This window comes from Lipotes vexillifer, unplaced genomic scaffold, assembly GCF_000442215.2.
Source record: "Lipotes vexillifer unplaced genomic scaffold, Lipotes_vexillifer_v1.1 scaffold247, whole genome shotgun sequence".
Lineage (NCBI taxonomy): Eukaryota > Metazoa > Chordata > Mammalia > Artiodactyla > Lipotidae > Lipotes > Lipotes vexillifer.
The window spans coordinates 363,775-376,335 of NW_006794161.1; the positions used below are offsets into that span (position 1 = coordinate 363,775).

Below are 12,561 nucleotides of genomic sequence, written 5' to 3' on the forward strand. Positions count from 1 at the left end.
GCAAAGACAAATCTCTAGATAACAAGTGTCTGTCCCTTATCTCCACCGCCACCCCAGGGCAAGCTCGTCTTCTCTCCGCTTAGATTTAGGGAGGCTGCTGAGCGCATGCAGGCGGGATGGAGCTAGAGAAGAGAGGGGTATGAATTATTTATGAATTCAACCTCCTTAAGAGATTTCCAGTGAAAGTCAGTCTTAGAAGTTACCCACATGTGTGAGTGAGTGTGTATGTGTGTGTGTGTGCACAAGGACATGTAATCCGTGCTACATTTATCTGTCAGGGAGAGGCAGTGGGTAATCCCAATGTCTTAGACATTTTAAGAAGAGTACATGACCAGATTTTATCACAGACCCCAAATCAGACACATTTCTTCTATGTGCTTTTGGTACCTTTGTGGTGACTGGGGAGCTTAGGTCAGCTTCCGAAAAAAGCTATCTGCTTTGAGCCCATTGGGCAGGGGCAATTTTCCTGCCTGACACTGTGGGTGCTTTTGTTTTGTTTGTTTATTTTTACCCCACAATAACATACCCTTTTCTCACCGGACCTCTTGCTACCTGGGCTGGACCTGTCTGAGCTCTGCCTGCCAGCCTGCCTCCCCGCTCCTTCCCGGGCTCTGACCACCTGGGGAGCCTATGTCCGTGTTTGGAATCCTTGGATTGCTCCAGTAGTGAAACCAGAGAGATTAGGAGCTGACGCACATTTGACAGAAAGGCAGTGCTTTGCTTTCTTCTTATGCTGCTTCCCCTTCCTCTTTTCCCAAATAGAGATGTAAACACGTGTATTTTCCTGTTTTAAATTTAGCGAATTGGTCCTCTGCCTGTGCCTTGATTTAGCTACTGGGCTGAGCCTTGTAGCTCCCTTCCCTGCTCGGATAGGAGCCACTGGGATCTGGAGCTGCAACTTCCAAATTGAAGCTGGCCTCAGGCCAGGTGACCTTCTCTTTGTAAGTTTCTTTCCTCAGCAGAGTGGGGGTGGGGTCCTGGGGAGCTGGGATCTGTTTGGTGCTGTTGGGGGGTGGTGAGGAAAGGAGGGGGGTGGAAGAGAGTAAAGGGCTGTTGTTAAACAGTTTCTTACCGTAAGAGGGAGTTCAGACCTAGATCTTTCCAGTTAATCACACAACAAACTTAGCTCATCGCAATAAAAAGCAGCTCAGAGCCGACGGGCTCTTCTAGGCACTGAGTCGGAACAGGATTCTTTCACGCAGGCATCGCCAGTGGGATCCGCCAGCACATCCAGCAGCACCATGTGGGTGACCAAACTTCTGCCAGTCTTACTGCTGCAGCACGTCCTCCTCCACCTCCTGTTTCCTATTGCCATCCCCTATGCAGGTTAGTTTTCTCTTTTCTTCCTTGTTCTTCTTTAACTCTCTCTTGCTATCATTTCCTTTTCCTAACGCTCTCTCTACCCGATTCCCAGCATCCTTCCTTAACTCTGTATGTGGTATGGGTTTTTTAAATCTCTCATTCAGCTTTCTTTTGACATTCTCTTTCTGTTTGAAAAGCATTTAAAAAGATACTTAGCATCCCCTCTGTTGTTTCCATCCCCCTCCCCATTGATACAGCCCCCTCTCACTTAGCCTGATAGTCAGGGATGGTGGGATGAGAGCGAGATGCTAACACTGGCTGAACTTTGCTGGTTTGGATAAATTTAAAGCTGAAGGAGGGGGGGGGGAGTGATGGTCAGTACAGCAGGGAGATGTTTTTTTATTCCCAGAGGAGAATTTTCCATGACAATCCACTACCCCACATCACTCAGTCAACATTCAGGGCCAAATTATGACAATACAGGTTTTCATTTGGAGAAGGCAGATTAAAGCCTGAGTATATGCATGTTATAAAAATGAAAGAGAAAGCCTCTCTCCTAAGGTCTCATTTTTTCTGGATATGGATGCCTGCCCTTTTGAAACTGCAGGGCCAAGGAGGCAAAAATTGTGTGACTCTGATTATAGCTGTAGAAATGCTCCTTTCAGTCTCCCATTTTCTCCCCAGAATTTACAGGTTGGGAAGGAGTTGCTTGGGAGTTCATATTGCCTGGAAGTTTAGAGGTTTCATTTGCTGCTTTGGGAAGTTTTCTGTTGTTATCAGGGCAAGAGGAAACATCTGTATTTGGTTGTGTTATCAGTGTCGTGGCTGGGATGCCAACAGGAGAAGGTAGTGAGCATCATAGGTGGGCACAGGGGAATAAAAGAATGGAATAAATGCCCAGACAGTAGACATAGGTTTTTTAAAATAAGACAGAGAACTGAGATATATCTCAGTTATATCTTTTGAGATAAGTTAAATATGACATGTATCAGACCTCCAATCTAGTTTCCAATGTAATACAAAGGTTGAAAACACCAAGAATTTGCAAAATGACGAGGAAAATCAGTGTCACCTGGCTTTCTTCGATTTTGTGATGTGTCCCTTTTGGAAAACAACACTGTGTGGGAAGTGTCAGTTCAAGAACATTTATGTTAGATTTCTGAAGAGGTGAACAAAAAAAAGTTCAATCTAGCAGGTTATCACCTTTGAGATGGGTCATGTTAAAACTGATTCTTATATGACATTGCTGGTTTGTGGGATTTTGAGTATAAATCGAAATGACAGCTAATATTTTGAGGAGTTTCATTTTCAAAGATCAAAATGTTGATGGGCTGAAGTAGAATATGGTTACCTGGAATCATCTGTGCTTATGCATGGGGAACACAGTGTGGAAAACCCAAACAGTAGATCAACCATAGACAATGTCTATTTGTTTTTGGCATGCATTGCGAAGTTTTGGCAGGAGATATACATCTGTAATTATATTTCATTTTGGCTAATGTTGAAATGACTGCGCTTCCTGAGGATAGGGGGAATGCAGCCCAAGAGTATGCTGCAGGCAAGGAGAGGCCAGTTGGGAATTACAAGTAATAGAATAATTCCTAAAGTGGATAATGCTAAAATTGTTAACAAAAGAGGGTCTGCCTTTGTCTGGGTGGCAACTTTATTTTGAGATAGTTTTTTAAAAAATTACATTCTTCAAAGTGGAAAACATGGATAGTCTTCTTAGAACATATAAAGAAAGTCTGTTCTTTTTTATATCATCTAACATTGAACATTTAGAATTTTGTTGTTATTTGCTTCGGTTATACTTTTTGATTTAGCTTATGAGTCTGCTTTTTTACCTATTGTGAAATAAGACAATATTTAAAAAGAAGTGGATACTATAATGAGGTGACAACCAGTTATGAGCAGAATATATTATGGAGATATTTTTAGAAAAGTTTCAAAAAAACTTAAAGAAGTGTTCAATATAATAGACCCAAGCCATCTTTATAGGAATTGGTTTACATAGGATTATCCTCTATCCACTCCCACCTACACTGGATACAAATATCTAATCCCCTCTAACAACAACAACAAAACATTAAATGAGCACCTACTATCAAGGAGCCTGTGGGAGATGTACAGATGAACAAGTGAGAAAGAAACCTACATTTGTTTTTTTTGTTTTGTTTTGTTTCTTTTACTGACTCTGCACCCCAATACCTTCATTTTTTTTTAACATTTTATTGGTGTATAATTGCTTTACAATGGTGTGTTAGTTTCTGCTTTAAAACAAAGTGAATCAGCTATACATATACATATATTCCATATCTCCTCCCTCTTGCGTCTCCCTCCCACCCTCCCTATTCCACCCTTCTAGGTGGACACAAAGCACCGAGCTGATCTCCCTGTGCTATGTGGCTGCTTCCCACTAGCTATCTATTTTACATTTGGTAGTGTGTATATGTCCATGCCACTCTCTCACTTTATCCCAGCTTACCCTTCCCTCTCCCCGTGTCCTCAAGTCCATTCTCTACGTGTCTTTATTCCTGTCCTGCCCCTAGGTTCTTCAGGACCTTTTTTTTTTTTTTTTAGATTCCATATATATGTGCTAGCATACGGTATTTGTTTTTCTCTTTCTGACTTACTTCACTCTGTACGGCAGACTCTAGGTCCATCTACCTCACTACAAATAACTCAATTTCAGTTCTTTTTATGGCTGAGTAATATTCCATTATATATATGTGCCACATCTTCTTTATCCATTCATCTGTCAATGGACACTTAGGTTGCTTCCATGTCTTGGCTATGGTAAATAGTGCTGCAATGAACATTTTGGTAGATGACTCTTTTTGAATTATGGTCTTCTCATGGTATATGCCCAGTAGTGGGATTTCTGGGTCATATGATAGCTCTATTTTTAGTTTTTTGAGGAACCTGCATACTGTTCTCCATAGTAGCTGCATCAATTTACATTCCCACCAACAGTGCAAAAGGGTTTCCTTTTCACCACACCCTCTCCAGCATTTATTGTTTGTAGAGTTTTTGATGATGAAACCTACATTTGTTGAGTGACTGTTATGGACCAAGTTCTAAAACAAAGCTTATTTAATTCTAATAAGATTGGCATTATTGGATTGACTCATCTTGCATGAGGAAACTGAAGTTAAAGAACTTAATTTTTTTTTCTTGTTATCTTACATATTGGATAGAGCTGAGATTCCTACCCAGATCTATGTGAATGAAATATGCAATGTGCATTTTCCCCTTTTATTTATATTGAATACAGCAGCGGTGAAATCAACTGAAACTCGCTTTAAAAAATCCATTTTGCTAAGTAATATAAGAACAATTCTGTGTTAGAAGTATTATTATGTTATGTCAACCATAACATTTCTAGCCCAGAAGATCAAACCAGGTTTAGGGAGTATGCAATACTCAAGTTGAGTGTGAAAATACAGGTAGTAGTACGGTCAGTACTTAAGTCAGGGGAACAAAAAGTGGCTGAAGGTACTGAAGTGAGAAAGTACAAGGACAGGCAATCATGTAGGGCTGGTGTTCTGAGTACCTGAGGAGGAGTATGGCCTTCGTTTGGAAAAGTAAGAGAGACTAGCATGCATGCTTGAATATCATGCTAAATTACACTATTTTAAACATTATGGGTCTCAGCTGGAAGGTTCTGAGTTGACAAGATGCCTGACTGAAGTGTGGTTGTTTTATTGTTGTTTTTTTTTTTTTTTTTTTTTTTTTTTTTTTTTTTTTTGTGGTACGCGGGCCTCACTGCCGCGGCCTCTCCCGTTGCGGAGCACAGGCTCCGGACGCGCAGGCCCAGCGGCCATGGCCCACGGGCCCAGCCGCTCCGCAGCATGTGGGATCTTCCCGGACCGGGGCACGAACCCGCGTCCCCTGCATCGGCAGGCGGACTCCCAACCACTGCGCCACCGGGGAAGCCCAAGTGTGGTTGTTTTAGTTGGTACTTGGAGGAGAGCTGCAGGCAGAAACAGACAGTGAAGGAAGAGACCAGGAGGAGGATGAATGAGGAAGTGGCATGGAAGTAGAAGGAGGGAAATATCTAGGGAGGTCCCTATTCTCACACTGAACATCATTTCATTTGTAAATCTTTTTGGAAGAGATACTTATGCTGCTCCTCAAATACCAACATTTGATTTAAATCTGACTTGATCCCTTCCTGACATCTTTATTTATGATACTGTTCCCTTCTCTAAAGAAGGGATGAAAATTGTCCACTTGTGAAACCCAAGACCTAGATAATAGAAATGAAGATTTGGACTTGTATTTATGATTTTTGCCTTTGGGAAGTAAATCTCCAGTCACCACCATTCCCTTCCATTAATTATTTGTGTACTTTCATCTTAACATCTTGCCACTTCAAGCTGTTAATCACTAATCATGTGGGTAGATTTCTTAGAATATGTGGAGCCAGATTCCTGCCTCTTTCCACACCCTGCAAATCCTTTCCTTTGCATGATTTTTCTTTGAAGTCAATGGTTAGTCCATACAGAGAAGAAAATATATGAGGTACTGAGAGAAATGAGTGTGAGGCCCAGGGACCAGAGGGAGAAATGTGTCTTTCTTCAAGCACCTTGATACATTTGACCCTACTTGCTGTTTGTAGCTTTTCACTAAGAGCCTAATGATTTCAGTTTTAAAATAGGGACTTTGGTTTCTTCAGGAAATATAGCTACAGAATGTTTTCCCATACTGAGGGAAGAGGGAAAAGGAGTTGCAATTTAAAATATAAGAAAGCGTGACAAAGTTGCAGTGATCTCTTACCCTTTGATTTCATTTCAATGTTTTGTTTATAAACTTCAACTAGCAGTCATGCACAAAAAATAGTAGGGAAAAATCTGATCCAAAGATATTTTTGAGTTGCTTCCCAAATTAAGCTTGTCTTTTAACTGTTGTTAAAACAAGCATCAGTTGTTAATACATATGGAAGAGAAAGTTAAAAGTATTTTCAGCATAGGAATTTTATTTTCAGAAGCTGTTTTTTGAATGACTTCTGTTTTGAATTTTCTTTTATTGAAGAAGGAATTAATTTTATTGATGTGTGGATTACATGACGTACAACTAGCTTGAACTTTGCATTTTTGAATAATTAGTTACTGACCTAATGATATGACTGAATTATAAGGGAAAGCTTCTAAGTCATGAGAAATAAATAGTGAGAAGGGAATCTTAGTATCTGGTTCTGATTGCCCCTGATTAGATTTGTAGCCCCAGACAGGCTTTTCTCTCCTATTTATTATCTAGCAAAGAGAAATCATAGATTTATTTGCTTTTCAGGATACTTTTTGATCTTTAGATGAAAGGTAGTGATCGAAAGTTTATCAGCAAGCAAGAGTAGACTATTTTTATGAGGTACAGCCAGGCATTAACACATTTCAATAGGACAGCTGAGGATCTGCAGAATTAAATATAATCAACGATCCCACAGAAACCACTTTGCTCTAGTCATCCTCAGTGCCTTCCTTCATGTTGTATGGTTCTGAGAAAAGAAACCAGAGCATTGACCAGGTATTCTATTTTATTTGGTAATTGGTAAAATACATGTCTGAACTCAATGTTTGTCTTAGACTTTTAAAATTTAGTTTTATGTTCTTTCACACTTAAACATAGGTAATAAATACTTAATACATTAGGCCAATTTTAATTCTATACTTTTAGTTAACTGAATTTATTTTATATATATGTGTATATATACACATATATATATACCACAATTTTTCTACTTTGGCAGATAGTTTTTTGAATAGATTTTCTGCGTCCATTAACCACTATTTGTTTCTGAGAAGTATTCCAATTTATTCAGGAATTCAGATGATTTTTATGCTGTGAAACATTTCACAGCACCTAAGAAATAGTGCACTAATGTCAAAAGAAGTGGAAACTCTTAGTGGAGAAACTTATCTCCCATTAACATGGTCCTGTGGCAGAAACCAAAATTTGAAAAGAGTAGTATTAACCACTTGTTTGCTTGGGAGAATAATGGTTTCTTCTCTTATGCCAGAAATTAAAGGATGAAATTTCAAAAACAAAACTAAAACTTTGCATATTCATAACATTTTTAACCCAAATTGATTTCCAAGTGATTATAGTTTAAATAGCTCCTTTTAGTTCAAATATAACTTTCATTTTGTAAATTGAGTAATGGGATATTAGCATTTAAGGTAATTAAACAAAGTCACTTGGCAAGTCAATAAGAATGCCAGAATTATCATCAGTCTGCCAACGTTATGCAAGGCATTTGGTCCACACTCAATAAATAACATGTTGATGGATTATTTGGTTGACTGAATTTCTATGTTAAAATGTCTTTTAAATTATACCTGTTCTACCATAGCCATTCCATCTTATAGGGCAAAGAAAAGTTGAAGAAAAGAAAAGAAAATGAAAGCATTATTACAGAAATTAGTACCAGTCTTTTGGGGATTGTGTTCTGGAGTTTTATAGAGAACCAAAATTTAGAGGAATTCATGTTTTCTCTTATTTACTGTGGACTTCAGGTTAGGATAGATATTAATGGGTAGCATCTCCATGTTTAATAAAACAACTGGAGCCAGTAGTTGCTGGCAGACTTAAGAGTATGATGGCATTCTTGGTACCTCACTCTGTTAAGCCATATTTCCAAATTTTCTACAGAAAAATTTTCACCCTCTTTTCTTGGCACATTTCACCACGTTTAAAGACAAGAAATGATTTCCTGTTCTGCCATCCAAGTTACTTCTCTACTGATAGCTTTAAGCAAATCTTCAGAAACTATTTACAAGCCGTTATTTCCACATGCTTTCCTAGCAAGTCTTAGAGAGAGATGGCATCATATGTGTTTGAGAGTGGGGACTGAAGCCAGGCAGCTGGATTTTCAATCAGATCTTCTAAGTCATCAACTTTCCTGTGTCTTGGTTTCGTATCTTAAAAATGTACGTATTATTACTGCCTTTGTTATAAGGGTATTCAAATGAATTGAAAGGCAGGGGAGGGGCACAATTATATCCATCCTTGTTCTACAACAAATGCAGTCTCTTAGACAAGTTGATCCTCATTGTGAAGAGATGATTATCATTAGAAACCAGGTAACTTTGGGCAAATTAAGAATGAAAAAGCAAGTTCTTCAAAGCCTAAAGTTATCCATAAGATTAAGTCTCTTGGGATGTTTTAGCTTTGCTCTTCAGCTTTTTAATAGGAGGCTTCATGCTATCTAGAGGCCTGGTACAATACTTTGATGAAGAAAAATGATATTGCTACATTAAAGGATGAAGTTTTACATACATTTGATTTACAACATTTGGCTTGATTTCAAAACAAACACTTCAGTGATACTGAGAAATAGTGCCCAAAAGCACAGAAAACACTTATGTAGGAAATGAAAGGGCTAGAATATGAATAGTATGAAATACTTTAAAGACCAAGTCAGAAGAATTTACCCAGTGCACCATTTTTGGTGAGAAGTTTCTCACCTGTCATTGAATTGGCTTATCTAATTAGTACTATAACTTACATAAGGACCAATTGTAGAAGGAAATGACAGATTTAATTATAGAGCATGATATGATATGTCCTGGCACTTCCCTTCATACTGTTTGGAGAATACCACATTATTTCTTTCTTAAGAGTGAACTCTGTCCTAATTTTTAAAAGCATCCTTCATTTGAAAGAATGTAGATGAATGACTCTGTATGTGAAGTTATTTTTTCTTCACTTAACTATTCCTCTCTTGCTCTTAAGTATCTGAGAGTATCATTACCCACATTACTCCACCCCCCAACCCCTGGAGGTCTGGTATATTGTCAGATAAAATCATTACTTTGTAGATGATTCTTAGGGATATTTTTTTCTATATGAGCCTTAAAAGCTTTTCCCCTATGTGTTTAAAAAATTATTATTATTAATAGAAGGACAGAAGAAAAGAAGAAACACACTTCATGAATTCAAAAAGTCAGCAAAGACTACTCTAATTAAAGAAGACCCATTACTGAAGATAAAAACAAAAAAAATGAACACTGCAGACCAATGTGCCAATAGATGTATTAGGAATAAAGGACTTCCATTCACTTGCAAGTAAGTTGCTTCATTTCATTCTTAGAATAATTTTCCAAATATAGCATGGACTCATTATCATCATCTTTTTTGTATTCAATGCAATGTACTCTTAAAATTGTAAGCTTGATTTTAGTTTTAACTCATTGCAACAGCAGACTTAGCTCTCATTTGATGGAAATATGAGTAAGGGAGAACACATAAACTGAGATCCTTTAGAATCCACAGTGGCTTTAGTTATGGAATTTATATTTTCTCATCTTATGAACAACTGAACTTTAGGAACTAAAATTCAATTAGATTAACTTTTTATCTCTCTAATATTTTACAATATTCTATTCAGAGTAAACTTTTTTTTTTTCTTACAAGAGGAGTGGAGGAATTTTCAGAATAGAAGTTGGCCAACAACCAAAACTTACTGCAACTTGTATCATTGTCTTTAGGGATTTAAATAAAAAACATTGAGATAATTAGATTAAAAAACTAGAGGGACTGTTTAAAAGAAGTTAGCGGGTAGTGATGATGAAGTTTTAGGTGAAAAGTGTTGGGGCAATTCAAAGAGGCATGAGGGGACTCAAATGGAGAGTTTTCTTATCTTTTGAAAGTTTCTCTGTGACATCCCAGGGAAAAATTCCTTAGAACTTTGCCAGTATGCCAAAGGATAAAACTTGGAGTTTTGGGCCATGAAGGTGACAATTTCATCTGAATAGTTTTCCAAATTGCCAGAAGAAAATGCATTTCCTAGTTCTTCATAAATATTCCCTCCCCACACTTACTATCCACATTTTTATTCCCTATTTCATCCCACTTTAACAGGAGTGCACATGGTATCCTGTCACTTTTGAATTCTACTCTATTACATTTGGGTACTTAACACATAATGTGAACACAGATTTTAGTAATGTCATGGCAAGAGGTCCTAAATTCGTCTTGCCTTTCTCAGAGAAATAAGTGTTATGGGCCTGAGGAGAAAGGACATGGTTAGAGGAGGTCTTCAATAGATTTATCAGGAGGAAAGACTATCTCTTTTCTATTCATTTAAATCTCCTCTGGAAGTATTTTTATAGCCAAACTGCCACTTTCAGGGAGATATTTCCTGGCACTGGGAGTGGGGAATTAACTTTGCAAGTAATTCCTATGATAATTCCTTCTTTCTCTGACTTTCCTAGAAAAGACTTGAGATTAAAAAAAATAAATTAGAGAAAACTACTCTCAATCAACATCTCAGCTGTGTAGATTTATGGAGATGTTCTTTTGGCAATTGAGGAGGTTGGATTTATTGTATTTTCCACTTTCAGGGTTAGAAGGGCAGGGCAAAGGGAATGGGAGAACCACATCTCATTGTTGATTTTTAACTTTGAATTTGAAAATACACTCTCCTGGATCCACAAGTAAGGAAAGTATTGCTAAGCCTCGATTTTCACATTAGTCAGCCTTATGCCTAGAAAAAAACCAAAACAAAACAGCTTTCCCTTTGTTTTATTTAGGAGAAACTAAAATGATTTTGCTGCATTGGAGAACATATGTGACCAGATTAATAAAACTTTACATATCCCATATATACGAGGTTTCATGCTTTTCAACCATATTCTGGTTGATTTATATTTAGTCTCCAAATTTATGGCAACCTGTACAGAAAACCACATGTAGTAATACCAATGTACAGCTAAAGTTCTCTGCTCAGCAATGGTGTCATCCTTCACACTTGTGTATGCTAAATATATATACATACTTATTTGGAATCACTAAACACATTACTTATTCAGAATTGAATGGACATACTTGTGATATGCTGAAAGTAGGTACTTAATGAATTAAAGATCTTTTTGAGGACTTGTTACATGAACTAGAATCATTGAAAAAGAATGGCAAACACACTAAAATGTTTGGAAAATACCCACAATTCTGTGTGAAAGCATCTGTGATTCAGTGGGCATGAGGTGGAGGTCTCAAATTTTGTTTCCTCTTGAGAAGGTATCAACAATATTGACTTTACAGAGACTGAAGTTGTTTTTTGCTGGATGAGAAGGATGACCAGAATGCCTGATTCTAAGCGTTTCAAAAAATTACTGTACATGAACTGACTCAAGAGATGAAAATTTCTAACCATGACTGAGTAACTGGTACTGGAATTGCCCTTCTGCCATAAACAACTCAATAAAATAAACGATTGAAAGGAAGATGATAGTTAAAATAAGGCTAAGAGAAAGACTCCTAAAGTCAAACTTAAAAGAAGATATGCAACTCATGGAATTTGTCAGCTTGGATCCAGTCCATATGGAAGTATAAAATGATACAAGCAAATACAGTTTTCTGAGAGTATATGGAATTGTAATGGAATGAGAGAGAAGGGTGAATTAAATCAGCAAACTGGAAACCCTGTCACCCACTTTCCAGAAGGAATCACCTTTGTATTCACAGAAGCAAATCTCACATGTTTCTGATGGGGTTTATGAGTCACTTGCAAGGCAATCTCATGTCAAAGCCATATTACTGAAAAAAAAGGTAGTTTATATATGTGTGGTACATTTTTATTTTAATGTTAAGTAGTAGGTATTTGAGTCTGTAATTTTAAAATTTCTTTTTAGATGTTCGTTTAGTTATCTTCATATGTATTCTTTATCTAATTACCGTGCTTTCAAGGTTATTTAACTCTCCCCCCAACACCCTACAATGGGGATATAGGAAATTTTACATGTATTGCATAAGTTTACTATCTACCAGATCAAACTTCAAATATATTACCAGCCAGTTTTTCTCTTATCAAGTTATTCTGCCACAGTTGCAAAAACAGACTTTTATGTTTGTTCTTTAATACTATTTCAGCTGTAAAATGTTCTTGTAGGTGGACATTTCAAAATGTCTACGTGTAAATCAAAGCAAAAAGTTTATACATATAATTTTTGAAGTTAGTTATAGAATAAAATGCACTATGTAAAAATATAAAATAATAGTTAAAATATTTTAATTTTATAACATCTTTTTAATATTTGTTTCATGAAAGTTATTTCCCCTTATTTAAAATTACTTAAAAGTTGTTACAATGTTAATAAATAAATGACTAATTTGAACTACATAAAATTATAAGAAAATTATGTGCTTTCAAAAATATATGATCTGGGGCTTCCCTGGTGGCGCAGAGGTTGAGAGTCCACCTGCCGATGCAGGGGACACGGGTTCGTGCCCCGGTCCGGGAAGATCCCACATGCCGCAGAG

The 12,561-nt window shown here is 37.2% G+C and overlaps 1 protein-coding gene across 2 annotated transcripts in view; it reads left to right on the forward strand.

Moving 5' to 3' along the window:
• The first annotated feature begins 1,110 nt into the window (after positions 1–1,110).
• The window catches only part of HGF (hepatocyte growth factor), an 81,035-nt gene continuing 69,584 nt past the window's right edge, over positions 1,111–12,561 (forward strand). The window contains exons 1-2 of one of the 2 annotated variants that reach the window (XM_007467032.1): positions 1,111–1,326; positions 9,201–9,366. In XM_007467032.1, coding sequence (XP_007467094.1) covers positions 1,242–1,326; positions 9,201–9,366 — 251 coding nt within the window. In that variant the 5' untranslated portion in view covers positions 1,111–1,241. The remainder of the gene's footprint in view (positions 1,327–9,200; positions 9,367–12,561) is intronic. The other variant, XM_007467033.1, reaches the window with a different exon arrangement.